This window comes from Leucopleurus acutus (assembly GCF_964270905.1).
Source record: "Leucopleurus acutus genome assembly, chromosome: 17".
Taxonomy (NCBI): Eukaryota; Metazoa; Chordata; class Mammalia; order Artiodactyla; family Delphinidae; genus Leucopleurus; species Leucopleurus acutus.
Window position 1 is genome coordinate 49,440,773 of NC_139159.1, and position 20,224 is coordinate 49,460,996.

Consider the following 20,224-nt stretch of genomic DNA (forward strand, 5'->3'; position numbering starts at 1 on the left):
ACCTACTGAACGCTGGCAGAAGACCTCAGACCTCCCAAAAAGCAAGAAACTCCCCACGTACCTGGGTAGGGCAAAAGAGAAAAGGAAAAACAGAGACAAAAGGATAGGGACGGGACCGGCACCAGTGGGAGGGAGCTGTGAAGGAGGAAAGGTTTCCACACACTAGGAATTAACGGGCAGAGATGGGGGTTGAGGGGTGGCGGAGGGTGAAAGCTTCAGAGCCATGGAGGAGAGCACATCAACAGGGGTGTGGAGGGCAAAGGGGATTCCCTCACAGAGGATTGGTGCCGACCAGCACTCACCAGCCTGAGAGGCTTGTGTGCTAAGCCACCGGGGCAGGCGGGGGCTGGGAGCTGAGGTTCAGGCTTCAGAGGTCAGATCCCAGGGAGAGGACTGGGGTTGGCAGCGTGACCACAGCCTGAAGGGGGCTAGTGCGACACAGCTAGCCGGGAGGGAGTCCGGGAAAAAGGCTGGAACTGCCTAAGAGGCAAGAGACCATTGTTTCGTGGTGCGAGAGGAGAGGGGATTCAGAGCACCGCCTAAACAAGCTTCAGAGAAGGGTGCGAACCGCGGCTATCACCGCAGACCCCAGAGAAGGGCATGGGACGCTAAGGCTGCTGCTGCCACCACCAAGGAGCCTGTGTGCGAGCACAGGTCACTATCCACACCTCCCCTCCCGGGAACCTGTGCAACTCACCACTGCCAGGGTCCCGTGATCCAGGGACAACTTCCCTGGGAGAACACACGGCACACCTCAGGCTGTTACAACGTCACCCTGGCCTCTGCCGCCACAGGCTCGCCCAGAATTCCGTACCCTTCCCTCCCCCCAGACTGAGTGAGCCAGAGCCCCCTAATCAGCTGCTCCTTTTACCCCGTCCTATCTGGGTGGGGAACAGATGCCCTCAGGCGATCTACAGGCAGAGGCAGAGCCAAATCCAAAGCTGAACCCCAGGAGCTGCACGAAAAAAGTAGAGAAAGGGAAATCTCTCCCAGCAGCCTCAGGAGCAGCAGATTAAATCTCCACAGTCAACTTGATGTACCCTGCATTTCTGGAATACCTGAATAGAAAACGAATCATCCCAAATTGAGGCGGTGGACTTTGGAAGCAACGATATTTTTTTTTTTCCCTTTTTCTCTTTTTGTGAGTGTATATGTGTATGCACCTTTGTGTGATTTTGTCTGTATAGCTTTGCTTTTACCATTTGTCCTAGGGTTCTGTCCGTTTTTGGGTTTTTTGTATAGTTTTTAGCACTTGTTATCGTTGGTGGATTTGGTTTTTGGTTTGGTTGCTCTCTTCTTTCTTTCAATTACTTTTAAATTTTTTTCTTTTTAATAATTTTTTAAATTAATAACTTTATTTTTTTCTTTTTTTTTTCTCCCTTTTCTTCTGAGCCATGGGGCTGATAGGGTCTTTGTGCTCCAGCCGGGTATCAGGCCTGTGCCTCTGAGGTGGGAGAGCCGAGTTCCACCAGAGACCTCCCAGTTCCACGTAATATCAAACAGCAAAAGCTCTCCCACAGAACGCCATCTCAACACTGAGACCCAGCTCCACCCAACGACCAGCAAGCCACAGTGCTTGACACCCTATGCCAAACAACTAGCAAGACAGGAACACAACCCCACCCATTAGCAGAGACGCTGCCTAAAATCATAATAAGGTCACAGACACCCTAAAACACACCACCAGACGTGGTCCTGCCCACCAGAAAGATAACATGCAGCCTCATCTTCCAGAACACAGGCACCAGTGTCCTTGACCAGGAAGCCTACACAACCCACGGAACCAACCTTAGCCACTGGGGTCCGACAACAAAAACAATGGGAACTACGAAACTGCAGCCTGTGAAAAGGAGACCCCAAACACATTAAGTTAAGCAAAATGAGAAGACAGAGAAACACACAGCAGATGAAGGAGCAAGGTAAAAACCCACCAGACCAAACGAATGAAGAGGAAACAGGCAGTCTACCTGAAAAAGAATTCAAAATAATGAGAGTAAAGATGATCTGAAATCTTGGAAATAGAATGGAGAAAATACAAGAAACATTTAACAAGAACCTAGAAGACCTTAAAAGCAAACAGACAATGATGAACAACACAAAATATGAAATTAAAAATTCTCTAGAAGTAATCAATAGCAGAATAACTGAGGTAGAAGAACAGATAAGTGACCTGGAAGATAAAATAGTGGAAATAACTACTGCAGAGCAGAATAAAGAAAAAAGAATGAAAAGATTTGAGGACAGTCTCAGAGACCCCTGGGACATTAAACACACCAACATTCGAATTACAGGGGTCCCAGAAGAAGAAAAGAAAAGAAAGGGACTGAGAAAGTATTTGAAGAGATTACAGTTAAAAACCTCCCTAATATGGGAAAGGAAATAGTCAATCAAGTCCAGGAAGCGCAGAGTCCCATACATGAAAAATCCAAGGAGAAACACGCCAAGACAAATATTAATCAAGCCATCAAAAATTAAATACAAGGAAAAAATGTTAAAAGCAGCAAGGGAAAAGCAACAAATAACATACAAGGTAAATCCCATAAGGTTAACAGCTGATCTTTCAGCAGAAACTCTGCAAGCCAGAAGGGAGTGGCAGGACATAGTTTAAGTGATGAAAGGGAAAAACCTACAACCAAGATTACTCTACCCAGCAAGCATCTCATTCAGATTTGATGGAGAAATTTAAAACCTTTACAGACAAGCAAAAGCTAAGAGAACTCAGCACCACCAAACCAGCTTTACAACAAATGCTAAAGGAACTTCTCTAGGAAGGAAACACAAGAGAAGGAAAAGACCTACAATAACGAACCCAAAACAATTAAGAAAATGGTAATAGGAACAGATATATTGATAACTACCTTAAATGTAAATGGATTAAATGCTCCAACGAAAAGACATAGACTGCATGAATGGATACAAAAACAAGACCCGTATATGTCTATGAGAGACCCACTTCAGACCTAGTGACACATACAGACTGAAAGTGAGGGGATGGAAAAAGATATTCCATGCAAATGGAAATCAAAAGAAAGCTGGAGTAGCAATTCTCATATCAGACAAAACTGACTTTAAAATACAAACTATTGGGCTTCCCTGGTGGCGCAGTGGTTGAGAATCTGCCTGCCAATCCAGGCGACATGGGTTCGAGCCCTGGTCTGGGAAGATCCCACATGCCATGGAGCAACTAGGCCCCTGAGCCACAACTACTGAGCCTGCACGTCTGGAGCTTGTGCTCCGCAACAAGAGAGGCCTCGACAGTGAGAGGCCCGCGCACCGCGATGAAGAGTGGCCCCCGCTTGCCACAACTAGGGAAAGCCCTTGCACAGAAATGAAGACCAAACACAGCCAAAACTAAAGAAAGAAAGAAGCTTTTATTTAAAAAAATAAAAAATAAAATAAAATAAAATTGAAAAAATACAGACTATTATAAGAGACAAGGACACTACATAATGATCAAGGGCTCAATCCAAGAAGAAGATATAACAATTGTAAATATTTATGCACCCAACATAGGAGCACCTCAATACATAAGGCAAATGCTAACAGCCATAAAAGGGGAAATTGACAGTAACACAATCCTAGTAGGGGACTTTAACACCCCACTTTCACCAATGGACAGATCATCCAAAATGAAAATAAATAAGGAAACACAAGCTTTAAATGGCACATTAAACAAGATGGACTTAATTGATATTTATAGGACATTCCATCCAAAAACAACAGAATACACTTTCTTCTCAAGTGCTCATGGAACATTCTCCAGGACAGATCATATCTTGGGTCACAAATCAAGCCTTGGTAAATTTATGAAAATTGAAATCATATCAAGTATCTTTTCCAACCACAATGCTATGAGACTAGGTATCAATTACAGGAAAAAAATCTGTAAAAAATAAAAACACATGGAGGCTAAACAATACACTACTAACCAAGAGATCACTGAAGAAATCGAAGAGGAAATCAAAAAATACCTAGAAAAAACTGACAATGAAAACACAATGACCCAAAACCTATGGGATGCAGCAAAAGCAGTTCTGAGAGGGACGTTTATAGCAATACAATCCTACCTCAAGAAACAAGAAACATCTCAAATAAACAACCTAACCTTACACCTAAAGCAATTAGAGAAAGAACAACAACCAAAAAAAACCCCCAAATTTAGCAGAAGGAAAGAAATCATAAAGATCAGATCAGAAATAAATGAAAAAGAAATCAAGGAAACAATAGCAAAGATCAATAAAACTAAAAGCTGGTCCTTAGAGAAGATAAAATTGATAAACCGTTAGCCAGACTCATCACAAAAAAACGGGAGAAGACTCAAATCAATAAAATTAGAAAAGAAAAATGAGAAGTAAAAACTGACACTGCAGCAATACAAAGGATCATGAGAGATGACTACAAGCAACTATATGCCAATAAAATGGACAACCTTGAAGAAAAGGACATATTCTTAGAAAAGCATAAACTTCCAAGACTGAACCAGGAAGAAATAGAAAATATAAACAGACCAATCCCAAGCACTGAAATTGAGACTGTGATTTAAAATCTTCCAACAAACAAAAGTCCAGTACCAGATGGCTTCACAGGCGAATTCTACCAAACATTTAGAGAAGAGCTAACACCAATCCTTCTCAAAATCTTCCAAGATACAGCAGAGGGAGGAATACTCCCCAACTCATTCTACGAGGCCACCATCACCCTGATACCAAAACCAGACAAAGATGTCACAAAGAAAGAAAACTACAGGCCAGTATCACTGATGAACATAGATGCAAAAATCCTCAACAAAATACTAGCAAACAGAATCCACTAAAAGGATTATATACCATGATCAAGTGGGGTTTATCCCACAAATGCAAGGATTCTTCATTATATGCAAGCCAATCAATGTGACAAAACATATTAACAAATTGAAGAATAAAAACCGTATGATAATCTCAACAGATGCAGAAAAAGCTTTTGACAAAATTCAACACTCATTTATGATAAAACCTACCCAGTAAGTAGGCATAGAGGGAACTTACCTCAACATAATAAAGGCCATATATGACAAACCTACAGCCAACATTGTTCTCAACGGTGAAAAACTGAAACAGTATCCTCTAAGATCATGAACAAGACAAGGTTGTCCACTCTCACCACTATTATTCAACATAGTTCTGGAAGTTTTAGCCACAGCAATCAAAGAAAAAGAAATAAAGGAATCCAAATCGGAAAAGAAAAAGTAAAACTGTCACTGCAGATGACATGATACTATACATAGAGAATCCTAAAGGTGCTACCAGAAAACTACTAGAGCTAATCAATGTATCTGGTAAAGTAGCAGGATACAAAATTAATGCACAGAAATCTCTTGCATTCCTATACACTAATGATGAAAAATCTGAAAGAGAAATTAAGGAAACACTCCCATTTACCACTGCAACAGAAAGAATAGAATACCTAGGAATAAAGCTACCTAAGGAGACAAAAGACCTGTATGCAGAAAACTACTAAGACACTGATGAAAGAAATTAAAGGTAATACAAACAGATGGAGAGATATACCATGTTCTTGGATTGGAAGAATCAACACTGTGAAAATGGCTATACTACCCAAAGCAATCTGCAGATTCAATGCAATCCCTATCAAACTACCAATGGCATTTTTCACAGAACTAGAACGAAAATTTCACAATCTGTATGGAAACACAAAAGACCCCATATATAGCCAATGCAATCTTGAGAAAGAAAAATGGAGCTGGAGGAATCAGGCTCCCAGACTTCAGACTATACTACAAAGCTACAGTAATCAAGACAGTATGGTACCGGCACAAAAACAGAAATATAGATCAATGGAACAGGATAGAAAGCCCAGAGATAAACCCATGCACATATGGTCACCTTATTTTTGATAAAGGAGACAAGAATATACAATGGAGAAAAGACAGCCTCTTCAATAGGTGGTGCTGGGAAAACTGGATAGCTACATGTAAAAGAATGAAATTAGAACACTCCCTAACACCATACACAAAAATAAACTCAAAATGGATTAAAGACCTAAATGTAAGGCCAGAAACTATCAAACTCTTAGAGGAAAACATAGGCAGAACACTCTATGACATAAATCACAGCATGATCCTTTCTGACCCACCTCCTGGAGAAATGGAAATAAAAATAAACAAATGGGGCCTAATGAAACTTCAAAGCTTTTGCACAGCAAAGGAAACCATAAACAAGACGAAAAGACAACCCTCAGAATGCGAGAAAATATTTGCAAATGAAGCAACTGATAAAGGATTAATCTCCAAAATTTACAAGCAGCTCATGCAGCTCAATATCAAAAAAACAAACAACCCAATCCAAAAACGGGCAGAAGACCTAAACAGACATTTCTCCAAAGAAGATATACAGATTGCCAACAAACACATGAAAGGTTGCTCAACATCACTAATCATCAGAGAAATGCAAATCAAAACTACAATGAGGTATCACCTCACACCAGTCAGAATGGCCATCATCATAAAATCTTCAAACAATAAATGCTGGAGAGGGTGTGGAGAAAAGGGAACCCTCTTGCACTGCTGGTGGAAATGTAAACTGATTCAGCCACTACGGAGAACAGTATGGAGTTTCCTTAAAAAACTAAAAATAGAACTACCATATGACCCAGCAATCCCACTACTGGGCATATTCCCTGAGAAAACCATAATTCAAAACGAGTCATGTACCACAATGTTCACTGCTGCTCTATTTACAATAGCCAAGACATGGAAGCAACCTAAGTGTCCATCAACAGATGAATGGATAAAGAAGATGTGGCACATATATACAATGGAATACTACTCAGCCAGAAAAAGAAACGAAGTTGAGTTATTTGTAGTGAGGTGGATGGACCTAGAGTCTGTCATACAGAGTGAAGTAAGGCAGAAAGAGAAAAACAAATACCGTATGCTAACACATATATATGGAATCTAAAGAAAAAAAAAAGGTTCTGAAGAACCTAGGGGCAGGACAGGAATAAAGACCCAGACGTACAGAACGGACTTGAGGACACAGGGAGGGGGAAGAGTAAGCTGGGACGAAGTGAGAGAGTGGCACGGACACATATACACTACCAAATGTAAAATAGATACCTAGTGGGAAGCAGCTGCATAGCACAGTGAGATCAGCTCAGTGCTCTGTGACCACCTAGAGGGGTGGGATAGGGAGGGTGGGAGGGAGACTCAAGAGGGAGGAGATATGGGGATATATGTATATGTATAGGTGATTCACTTTGTTATAAAGCAGAAACTAACACACCACTGTAAAGCAATTATACTCCAATAAAGATGTTAAAAAGAAAATAAATAAAGCACAATAGATGATTTTTACAAAGCAATTCTCTATTTAAACTATTTTTACAGCTACACACCTGTGGCACAGCTATAGCTGATGTCCCTACTGGGACTCTGAGGCACTGCAAATGTTAGTGCTGGGATAATTTTATTGCTTCTTAGGTCTGTGTAAACTAAGAAACTAACCATAGCAACTCTATTGCTGGATGAAGGTTATTACATTTAGTTTAAGAAGTAAACAAGGCACGGGCTTCCCTGGTGGCACAGTGGTTGAGAGTCCGCCTGCCAATGCAGGGGACACGGGTTTGTGCCCCGGTCCGGGAAGATCCTACATGCCGCGGAGCGGCTAAGCCCGTGAGCCATGGCCGCTGAGCCTGCGCGTCCGGAGCCTGTGCTCCGCAACGGGAGAGGCCCGCGTACCGCAAAAAAAAAAAACCAAAAAAAAACAAGGCACATGCCAAACCATGATTCCCTTAATGCCTTCAGAAGTTTCCTGCTAATACACCCTACTACAGGGGGGCCTGAGACTTTGGCTGGAGAACACAGACAGAAACATTCTGTATATATGTTTCTTAAAAGACTGATTCTAGTCACAGTGTACGATCACATATTTCTTGCACATTAGGCTAGTTTTATGTAAAGAGTAGAACTAGCAAACAAACATTGCAAAGTACTCTTTAAATCAAAAACTACGTTTTAATACACACAGTGGCTTAACGTGGGCAACCTGACAGAACCTCATGCTTTCTGAATAATGAAACAAAGCATGACTCAGTACAGATTATTTTAATATGGGAATATGAATCTAAGTAGTTTACAATATTAAAGAAAACTAAAGTCACACTCACTTGCAATCATGACCTTTATGACAAACCCTTGCACATTCTGTACAACAACAGAGGGACTCCAGCAAGCCACAGGTACGACACTCAAAAATATCCTAAAATGAAAAGGATATACTTTTTAGAAAAATGATATGTATGTCTCATCACAATAATTATTTCTGGTATTTTCTAAAACAATTCAATCACAACAACAGCAGAGTAAAATTAATGTGCTCTGGGAAACAGTCACAGATGGGTACACAAATGTGAATCAAATATTACCAGAAGGGCAAAAATAATCTGTATCATCCAAAAAAAGGCATAACAGTTATAAAATCTAAATCAAGAGCTGTGAATCAGATTATACTACCCAGCGAAGATTTCTAATTTTTATGACAGCCCGTAACTGGTGTTAACAGTCAACTCCTTTGCCTCATTTATTTAGGAATTAAATACAAATTAATTTTCTTTGGAGAATTTTATAACTCAGGAGTAAAAGGAAATACCAGACTTGCAATTCCAAAGCTAAGAACTATAACTCTAGTGATGGTCAAAGGGAAGAAAAGAAAACCTAGATAGCATAAATATAGGGAAATATAAAATAACTTACCTGGTTAATGTGCTCTGCTCCAGTCCATGTAAAACTGCAGGTATCATTACAACATAAGACATATAAAGGAGAGTCATCAGGGTTGGTACCTGATGGGCAAACCATGCCCATAAATACATCTTCCTCTTTTTCACTTGAGGACACTTCAGCTAGAAAGATTAAAAACATAATAGTTCATACATCAAGAAAAGACTTACAGCCATCTACTCCTTTCCTCAAATGGAAAAGCTCTAACATTTACATAGTATAAATAAGAAACTACTATATATTAATAAAATAAATTGACATACAAAGTCAACAATGCAAGGAAATCTAGTCAATTCTGGTGCAAAGTAAAGCAAAGCATAATTATATCATAACCACATATGAGGACAATACAAATACATCAAACATCAGCCTTCTGAGTCATTAGCTCTACCTCATGCAGTTAAGATTCAAGTTCTAGCTCTACTTAATAAATTATAGACAATCACATAATTTATTCATAGCTAGTATTTTTTAAAAGATAACTACTAAATCTTTTAAAGGCTGGCTGGCAGGAACTGATATTCCTTAATGCTTTCTGTTAGGCAGTAAATCCAAGTCAGAAAGAACAGTAAGACTTCTGGCCTGTTCTTTCCATAAAATTTTATCACTAACACGAATTAACACGTGGACAGGTTCTAAGAGTAATCCATCTTTTCTTTCAAAAGATTAATCATTACACAATCCATTATGGAATTTTTTTTTAATTGAAGGAAATTTATACCAGCTGCTTTTTGATGGAAAGTTAGAAGGTACAATATGCTTGAAAAAAGTATAAGCATATGAATTTCATACACATAAGCAAAAGAATTATCTTGACAGTTTCTAATCAGTATCATTTCCATATACAGAAATTAGGTTTGAATAATTATAGAAGAGAATCTATTCAAATTAAAAAATAAGCAACCCTTTTAGAACTTGAAATAAATTACCTTTTGCAATTTTCTGGGCTGTTTCTAAAATGGTAATTGCAGCAGGATAAGCTCGGCCACTTACAGCTGACATAAATGGGGTCATACCTCTTGCATCCCTAAAATGAGAAAAATTGTATATAAAAATATTATCAATTACTGTCCTTCCTGATTATGAAAGTTAACATATGTTCATGATCAAACAAAAAAACAGTTTTGTCTTAGTAAATAATGTCTCACCATTCAAAGAAAACCATCAGTGGTATTTTCTGGCCTCATATTACCTCACTTAAAGCCACTTTGTGGAACCTCTGTCTCTCTAAACCATGGTCTACTTTCTTGGCTTTAGTGACACTAAAGAATAGACCAGCAAGGGCTCTGGAGTAAACTAACACTTTCTAGACATGAGCATAGTAACAGGCTCTATCTCAAGCTATTGTGAGGAGGATTATATGAATTATTACTTAAAAGGTTTCAGCACAGTGCCTAGCAAAAAACAAGTATTCAGTTAAGTGTTAGCTATTATTATTACGAGTTTCCTCTTTAAAATGTATTTAAACATTCTTCACTGAATTTCTATTTCCTCCTAGACCCCTCGCATTTCCCAGAAGTCAGTCCTCAGCCGTTTGTGCCTCTCTCTCTCTTCTGCCATAGCAACCACCACTTCTCTCACAATAATACGGTTCCAACACCTACACTTGTTTACTTGATAAGCCTACTTGGGATTTCCCAGTGGTATCTTACATTCAATGTGTCTAAAACTCAAATCATCTTTCTCCGCAAACCTGCTCTCTACCTGACTTATCTGTGTCACCCAACAGTATCACTGTCCCAAGTAACTTCAGACAAAAATTTTGGTTCTTCACAAAGTATTCCTTCTAAAGCAATTTTTAAACTTCTGCATCTCATCTTTCTTTTCCATTTTCAACAACTCAATAGTTCAGTTTATTACAACACACATATTAAAGGCTATGACAGACATATAAACATAGCCTTGACTCTGGTTTCTACTCTTGCCTATTTTCATCTCTTTTATACCACCATCTCATTACTATTCTTATAATCCCACTTTGATACTATTACAATCTAACAAAGGCCATTATTGAGAGGATTCAAGCCCAAAGAACAGAGACCAAAGTAGTGATTTTAACCTATTTTTTTCAGATCCACTGGCTGTTGTTCTCTTCTTTCTAATCCTCCACTCTGAATTGGATGAATTACTGTTCCTCATAATATTCATACTTCTCCATGTTGTTGTTCCCTCTTCTCCCTATTTCTCATGGTTCTACTCAAACTTCATTTTCATGAAGCTGCTTACTGTAGAATAAACATACTTCTCCCTTCTGTTTACTCCAAAACACACTTATGTATCCCTTTAGCCAGATTCAACCAAGAAAAAAGCTCGAATAAATAAAATCAGAATTGAAAGAGAAGTTACAACCAAGATCAAACAAATACAAAGGATCATAAGAGATTTACTATGAACGATTACACACCAATAAAATGGACAACTTAGAAGAAATGGATAAACTCCTAGAAACATACAATCTCCCAAGACTGAATCAGAAAGAAATAGAAAATATGAGCAGAATGATTACCAGTAATAAAATTGAATCGGTAATTTAAAAACTCCCAACAAACAAAGGTCCATGACCAGACAGCTTCAGAGGTGAATTCTACCAAACATTTAAGCGGTTAACACCTATCCTTCTCAAACCATTCCCCAAAAAATTAAGAGGAAGAAATGCTTCCACACTCATCCTACAAGGCCAGCATCGCCTTGATACCAAAACCCAAGACATCACAAAACATTTTAATTAATTAATCAATCACAGGCCAATATCACTGATGAACAGAGATGCAAAAATCCTCAACAAAATATCAGCAAACCAAATTCAGCAATAATGGAAAGGATGATATACCATGATGAAGCAGGGGATTTATCTCAGGATGCAAGTACGGTTCAATATCCACAAATCAATCAACATGATACACATTAACAAACTGAAAAATAAAATTGTATCATCACCGCAGTAGAAGCAGAGAAGGATTCTGACAGAATTCAACATCCACTTATGATAGAAACTCTCCAGAAAGTGGGTACAGAGGGAACATACCTCAACATAATAAGTGCCACATATTGGCAGGCCCACAGTTAACATAATAAAAGGTGAAAAGTTGAAAGCATTTCCTCTAAGATCAGGAACAAGAAAAGGATGCCCACTCTCACCACTTTCATTCAACAAAGTATTTTAAGGCCTAGCCACAGCAATTAGATAAGAAAAAGAACAAAAAGGCATCCAAATTGGAAAGATGGAAGTAAAATTATCACTGTTTGTAGATGACATATACTACATATAGAAAACCCTAAAGATTCCACCCAAAAGCAATTAGAACAAATAAATGAATTGAGTAAAGTTGCAGGAAACAAAATTAATATGCAGAAATCTACTGCATTTGTATACACTAAAAACAAACTATCAGAAAGAGAAATTAAGAAAACAATCCCATTTACAATTGCATCAAAAATAACAAACTACCTAGGAATACATCTAATCAAGGAGGTAGAAGACCTGTACTTGGAATATGTGGAATACTATAAGACATTGATGAAAGAAATTGAAGATGACCAGAAATGGAAAAATAAACCTTGCTCATGGATTGGAAGAATCAGTATTACTGAAATGACCATACTACTTAAAGCAATCTACAGATTTAATGCAATCCCTATCAAAATACACATGACATTTTTCTAAGAACTAGAACAAATAATCATCAAATTTATATGGAACCATGAAAGACCCCGAAACAGCCAAAGCAATCTTGAGGGAAAAAAAACCAAAGCTGGAGGCATCATGTTCCCTGATTTCAAACAGTACTACAAACCTGTATTAATCAAATAGTATGGTACTAGCATAAAAAAAGACACAGAGATCAATGGAACAGAAGAGAGGGCCTTGCAAAAATAAAAAGCTCAAAACACCTTGTACTAAATAGGGAAGGTGACATAAGGGTCAAGGCTGGGAGTCCCCGTTCTGTAATAAAGACACATACCAGGGCTGGAATTCCAGCTATGCCACTCACTAGTTTTGTGAGCCTGGGCAAGTTAATTAACCCATGACAAAGGAGGCAAGAATATATAATGGGGAAAAAGACAGTCTCTTCAATAAATAGTGTTGACAAAATTGGACAGCTAACTGCAAAAGCATCAAACTGGACTACTTTCTCACACCATATAAAAAAATAAATTCGAAGTGGATTAGAGACTTAAATGTACGACCTGAACCCATAAAACTCCTACAAGAAAACACAGGCAGTATGCTCTTTGACACTGGTCTTAGTTTTATTTTTTTGGATCTGCCTCTTCAGGCAAGGAAAACAAAAGCAAAATCAAACAAACAGGACTACATCAAACTAAAAAGTTTCTGAGGAAACCACCAACAAAATGAAAAGCCCACCTACTGAACAGGAGAAGATATTTGCCCATGATACATCCAATAAGGGACTGATATCCAAAATATACAAAGAACTCATACAATTCAACATCAAACAAACCCAATCTGATTAAAAACTGGGCCGGAGACCTGAACAGACACTTTTCCAAATAAGACATACAACAGATGGCCAACACACACGTGAATAAGTTCAACATCACTAGTCATCAGGGAAATGCAAATCAAAACCACAGTAAGATACTACCTCACATCTGTCAGAATGGCTATTACCAAAAGAGACAACAAATAACAAGTGTTGGCGAGGATGTGGAGAAAAGGGAAGCCTCTTGCAGAAACAGACTCATAGATGCAGAGAACAAACTAGTGGTTGCCAGAGGGCAGGGGGTTAGGAGAATGAGTGAAATAGGTGAGGTACAAACTTCCAGTTATAAAATAAGTCATGAGGACAGCATAGGGAATATAATCAATAACACTGTAATAACTTTGTATGGTGACAGATGGTAACTACACTTATCGTGGTGGTCATTTTGTAATGTAAAAAAATATCAAATCAGTATGTTGTACACCTGAAACTAACATAATAAGTCAATTATACTTCAATAAAAAAAGAAGAAAAAATCCTTTTCTTACTGAGTCATCTCCATGGTAAATAATTCCCAGATACATCACTTAGGAAACTGTGTTAGCAACTCTAGGAAATTCTCCTGTATCTGTAGTATAAAAAAGCAAAAAGGGCCAGTTTGATCATCTCTATACTTATCACCTAAAAGTCAGGCAAAAGAACACTGCCTCTGGGCTTTCCTGGTGGCGCAGTGGTTGAGAGTCCACCTGCCGATGCAGAGGACACGGGTTTGTGCCCCGGTCCGGGAAGATCCCACATGCCGTGGAGTGGCTGGGCCCGTGAGCCATGGCCGCTGAGCCTGCACTCCCAACCGCAACGGGAGAGGCCATAACAGTGAGAGGCCCGCATAGAGCAAAAAAAAAAAAAAAAAGAACACTGCCTCTCCTAGTAACATCAGCTTATGAATACAGTGGCATATTGGGTGTTTTCCAAATATTTTATATGTTTTTTAGATAAAGGAGGAAAAAGTCAACCACTGTGAGGGTACTAAAATAAAGCACTAGTGAAACAGAAATGAACTGTAGAAATATAAAATGAATTAACAACAAAGAGAAAGGGAATAAGAACATAAAATAACTTTTTAGACACCACCACGAGGAAATTATACAAAGATAATATTAAAAACACCATAAATGCAAAAAAATGACAATTGAGAAAATAAAAACAGAAAGATATACTGTATGTATCCATATATAAACCATTTTTATCTATGCCTCAAACCACTAATAAATTATTAAGATGCTTCTGTCATAATAACTCTGTTTATAATCCAATGACTTATTTTACTAGTGTGGGGCAGCCTTCATTAAATCATAATTTCATAAATTTGGTCATTTTCATCCAAAGGGCAGTAAGACTTAAACATGAAAACTCCCTCGCCCTCAAAGATAAAAAAACTCATAACACCTTCTTGTACTAAATAGGGAAGGTGACATAAGGGTCAAGGCTGGGAGTCCCAGTTCTGTAATAAAGACACATACCAGGGCTGGAATTCCAGCTATGCCACTCAATAGTTTTGTGAGCCTGGGCAAGTTAATTAACCTCTAAGCCCACTGCTGCAAATGTAAAGTGGGGATAACATTATCTACTCCAGACAGTTATATCTAGAATAAGAGTTAATGCAAGTAGAGCTTGGCACAGATTAATAACTATTATAAAAACACTCATCATTATGAGTTTGTAAAGGAAGATAAACAATCAAGTTGCAGGTAGAGATGTAACCTATTAACGGTTAATGAGCACTTACAACAGAATACTTATCAAAAGCTCTGTATGATCTCATGATGATTCCGTAAGCCAAGATTTCCAAAGAAACCATAAGAATCATCCTTGGATTTTCACAATACAGATTCCAGGCCCCATTTCAGACCTGCTGAGTTATACTTCTAGTGTAGAGCTTGGGGAAGAATGTGTATAATTTTTAAAGTTCTCCAGGTGACAGTGATATAACTAATTTATGGATTCAACATTTGAGAGCAACTATACTGTGATCTTTTTAACATATAAATATACACCCTCATCAAGCTAACATAAAATCAAACTATTCATTTAGTGTACCCTGTATTATATCGAGAAGGCCTCTTTCACTAAAGAGAGCTTACTTAGTAACATGGAAAATACAATGCTAGATTCCGATAAATTTTAAATTCAATTAAAATAATTGTTGTTCCATATGTTGCAAGATCAACTTAACAGTAAAAGGAGTAAAGCTAAATCTTCATATCAAAAGTATATTAAACTTCTTACTTGGCAGAGAGAAGTTCTCGTAGATAGGGCTGTAGAACAACACTGTCACATAACAATTTTAATATAAAATGAGCGTTGGCCTTTCGATCCTTGGATTCTACTACAGATGGCTCTGTGGAAGGACCTGTAATTAAGCAGATCCACTTGGTAACAAAAGTGTTCAAAACAGAGTGAAAGACTGTTCTAGAATAATATACCGAGTATCTATCAAATAAACCACAAGAAAAATATTTGAGTATTGGTAACAAATTAATAACTTCATTACAGAGAATTTAAACACATTAACACATTTTATAAATCTCAACTGATGAAATATATGCACATACACACCACAACTTCACTGATATACAGAAGATAAGTCACAGAATTAGATATTTTTCAAGCCAAGAAGTCTCCTTGAGATAAAGTGTAGAACTGTAGAAACCTATATACAAAGTGTTTAGTTTTATCTTCCAAATGCCTAGGTAGATAAAATAGTAGAGATTCTCACCTGGAATGGTGGAGGTGCTTGGTCCTTGACCGGTGCCAGTCGCTGCTGTGGTAAGAGATCCCACAGCAGGGGCCAGGATAAAATCAATGTCACCATCTTTCAGTAAACAGAACAGCAGGATGTACATCATTATAGGCAACATATCCCTAACATGTTCTTTTAACTGGCCTTAAGGCTTTTCTCTGCAAGCCAAAGGTGAAATCGGACAAAGGCTTAAGTGGATGCTTCTTTTCCAAACTATAATAGAAGGAATCCACTAGGCAAACTATTGACTTATCTTGATATATTATTAGTTAGCTTCTTACCAGTATAGAAATATGTATTTCAGCAGAAGAGGGATATCTAACAAGACTTTCTAGAATTTTAATTTTTAAGTTACAAACATCTTAAACCAAATCTATGTAAGCTAGTTATAATACTCATTATGCTAACTTTAACAATTTCAGATTTCTAAATATCCCACTGAAATGTTTATTTCTTTTCTTTCACGACCCTGTCTTTTTGTTAAACACTGAATAAAATAACAGATCTTACCAGGATCCATTGCAGGAGGGTCAGGAACCCAACTAGGGGGAGCTATAGGGGGTGAAACTGGATCTTGGTGGTCACTGGATGAAGCTCCAGCTTCATGTCTACCCAAACCAGCCGCTCTCAATGAACGTCTCATCATTTCCCGTAATCTCAAACTAGAAGAACATGGACAAAATCAGAGCTCACTACCATGTCTAAGTGTAAGGATAAGGTGCACAGAACTTCTCATCTGAGATGAAAGTTTGTTCTACAAGCAAATACTCCAGGCAGGAAAGTGAAGTACAAATGCCAATTCTGGAATCACAGAATAAGTCAGCAAGGGATAGAAATGGAACTGGGGGATCCTAGTACCCAGTTCAGCACTAAAACCACTATATTAAGCTCCCACAGAAACTTAAGCACCGGGAACAAAAGTTGCAGTGAAGTTAAGATTAGGAAATAATCTTTCATACAGTTAAGATAAATGAACAGCTGAACATTAAAACAAAAAAAAAATTCTGTCCCCTGTTTATCATCAGTAAGAATTAAGTTCAATAGTAGACATTAGCAAAACATACTGATTAGCACAAAACCAATACTGTTAGCCCACTAAACCCCTTTTCTGTGCTCTCAAAAGCAATGGAACTAATATCCACACAGTAAGTAGTTTTCAAACAAAGACCAATTTAGGTTTATTTTTTATACAAAAAAGTTTTTTTAACAGTACAACTTCATCCCAAGGAAATTAATGAATGAAACTGGAGCTTGTAAAATGTGTTGTTAGATTAATATCTGGGCGTGATTTTTTTTCTCCTGCTATACAGGTGTGCACATCGCTAAAAAGATAAAGAAATAATCACAAACACAGACCTCATTAGGGGAACTAGTAAACTACCTGTACAAAAATCTATACCTCTGAATAAAAGCTTACACAGGCTACAAAATTAACACATTAAAAACTAGCAGCAATTAAGAGAGAGCACATAAGGCAAATCCTTTCACTTGGCCACAATTTTAGAGCTTCTAAATGAATAAGGAGTAAGAATTCAATTTTAAGGGCCAGGCAACACATAAGGGACTGCTTTCTCCCAGGCAGATTTAATCCCAAAGACATGACATTTCTGATGTGAAAAACCTAACACCTTACCAGGTGAGCATTATATGTCTGCAAATAAGTAATTCAGAAATATTTGTATTAATGTTTGACTCTCTAATTATTATTTAATCCGAGGGTAAGTGTGTTTTTCCATAGCAATACATTTTCAGTTTTATGAGTAAAATTTTTTAAAAATGCATTTAGAAGCTACTTTCAGGAACCCATCTATTTTATAAGGCTTGTGTATGATGATGTACCTTGGGGAAGAGAAACATTTTTTGGAAGATTCTACAAAGTAAATTTTAATGTCTCAAAAAATATACTAGCTATTATAGTACGCACTATTAAAAAATACCTATAGTTAATTCTTTTATGGTACTGGTGTCTTCTCTCTCCCAATTTAGAAATCTTTGAGTTCAAGAGTTTTTATAATATGGAAGGGAGCAGGGAACAGTGATTATGATTCTTTCAGTCAAGGTCACTTCCCTGTCCAAGATATCACCCAAAGAGCATGGCAGGCTCCTTACCAGTAACAGCACACACCCGGGTGACTTCACACTGTGATGCTCCTACACAATTTTAAATAAGCTCAACATAGACACTTGGTATCCTAATGTGTCTTACTCAAAACACACAGAGAGAAAAAAATCAGCGGTAATTGGGAGGCACTGCAAATAACCTGAAAATAAATGCATGTTTTGGGCTTATCAAGAAGAATGCTTACACCAGGGTCGCAAACACAATGCCTACTGGGCCTGGAAAGTAAAATAAACTGACGAAAGGGCAGTCAGGTGTAAGAAGTAGGGGGTCATGGCAAACTAGAGGCATACATGCTCATCTAAAGGCATTCAAATTTTAAAGAAAAAAAAATTTTAACATTGCACAGGCCAAACAAAACATATATGGGCTATTCTCCAACCTCTAGCCTAGAGCACATTAAGAATAAATGAAGATAAATTGAGACCGTAGTCTCATCTTGAACTTGCAAACTCCCAACTTTGTTGTTGTGATGTAGTCAATTCAATATTATATGAGGGGGTCATTCCTTGTCATTTAAAAAAATTGTCCTCTACCTCTTTTCTTCATTAGGTCTTGGGAACATTTTTAAGTACAATGCCCAGCTCCTCATACAGATTCTTTCACAACAAAAAACAAAAAAAACAAAAAAAAGAAAATTATTCTTCAAGATGTTGTACACAATTCATGAAGATTCACCTGTATCCTCAGTGGCTGAGGACAATACTGAGGAGATACCACCTTGGCTGCTAAGATTCAGAGTTTTGACATTTCTTCGTATAGGCTTGCCTGGAGTCATCGTATTTTCTGACAATATGGAAGAATTCAAGGTTGATGTAATTTCCTCTTTGTAAGCACGTTATATCCATGCTACAGAAGCCTTAGAATCCAGTCATGTTCAAACATACCACTGTGACAAAAAAGCGAAGGTCATGTGTCTTCCAGATTAATAATCTCTAGAGTACATACACCTGCAATCAGATGCATCAATCAAGCTTTCCACTAAATCTGCCCTTTGTACTCAGGCACTATTGAGTCACATAACAAAACTTCTGAGTCAAATCATCATCTGAAGGCATTTAACAGTACTCCATTCAATATTGAAATTGCATCAGTTTTGAGCTTACAGCTCATGAATCCCAGCCTGCATACTCATCAAGGGGTATCGCCTAGAAAATCCATTGTAGGCTAGAGGAGGGTTTCACTTCAATGAAGCAGAGTCTGTGGACTTCCTACTGCCCGGCGTGGATAATAAGACTCCTGTGCTTTCATCTGTTCAACCGGCAGCCCTGAGTTTGAACTGGTTAAGAACACTGCAGTGAAATCTTCGGCAAATGCCTCAAAGGAGCTTACTCTGCAAATTATTTCTGTGAGCAACACATCACCCACTCTTGAAGCTCCTTTTAGTCTTTGCCTTCAAAATAATCCTTACATGAAAAAAAGATGGCAGCACTGGCATTGGACCAACCATATCAGAGTCCAACTTGATTTGCACCTGTATTTTCCCTGAGGAAATGAAATACCTGAAATAATTCAGACACTAATTTCTTCATGAAGAATTTAAGTTGTTTTCCAGTTTAGACCAAACATTTTGCCTAGTGTAGTCCTAAACAAATGATAATTTCCATTTTGCATAGTCTACATAATGTTTCTGTACTATTTTAAATTATAATTTGGTTACCCATAACTAGTTTTTGATAAACCTCACTTCAGGATGTTTTTGAACCTGGGAAGCTATCAAGTTGGAACCAATTTTAGAAGAATCATTTTTAAAGGGAAAGTTGAATATAGAACAGAAAATAAGCAAAAGAGTGTCTTCGTTTTAAGTAGACTTTACAACCTATCACATTAGCACAGTGAGCAGTGCTTCCATTAATGATTTGTGAAGTATCCAAGAATTTTGGCTCTCCTGTCTAATATAAATGTGTTTTCCTTCAGGGGAAAAAAAAAACTACAGACAGCTGTATCCTGAATTCTTTATAGTCTTCATCTATTCAAACATCTAGTAATTTTTAATGTGTTATAAAGTGTCCATCTCACAACTCAGAAAGCCTGAAAATTTAAAATACCAAACATTCATAATATACATCAGCCTTTCATTTCTT

General features: G+C 37.9%; 1 protein-coding gene across 5 annotated transcripts in view; it reads right to left on the reverse strand.

Moving 5' to 3' along the window:
- UBR5 (ubiquitin protein ligase E3 component n-recognin 5) overlaps positions 1-20,224 on the reverse strand; it is a 143,142-nt gene that overhangs the window by 40,417 nt on the left and 82,501 nt on the right. For all 5 annotated transcript variants that reach the window (XM_082858801.1, XM_082858800.1, XM_082858798.1 and 2 more), the window contains exons 23-28: positions 16,532-16,683; positions 15,998-16,093; positions 15,508-15,631; positions 9,706-9,803; positions 8,750-8,898; positions 8,164-8,255 (exon numbers count right to left, since the gene is read on the reverse strand). In XM_082858801.1, the coding sequence (XP_082714927.1) occupies positions 8,164-8,255; positions 8,750-8,898; positions 9,706-9,803; positions 15,508-15,631; positions 15,998-16,093; positions 16,532-16,683 (711 nt within the window). The remainder of the gene's footprint in view (positions 1-8,163; positions 8,256-8,749; positions 8,899-9,705; positions 9,804-15,507; positions 15,632-15,997; positions 16,094-16,531; positions 16,684-20,224) is intronic.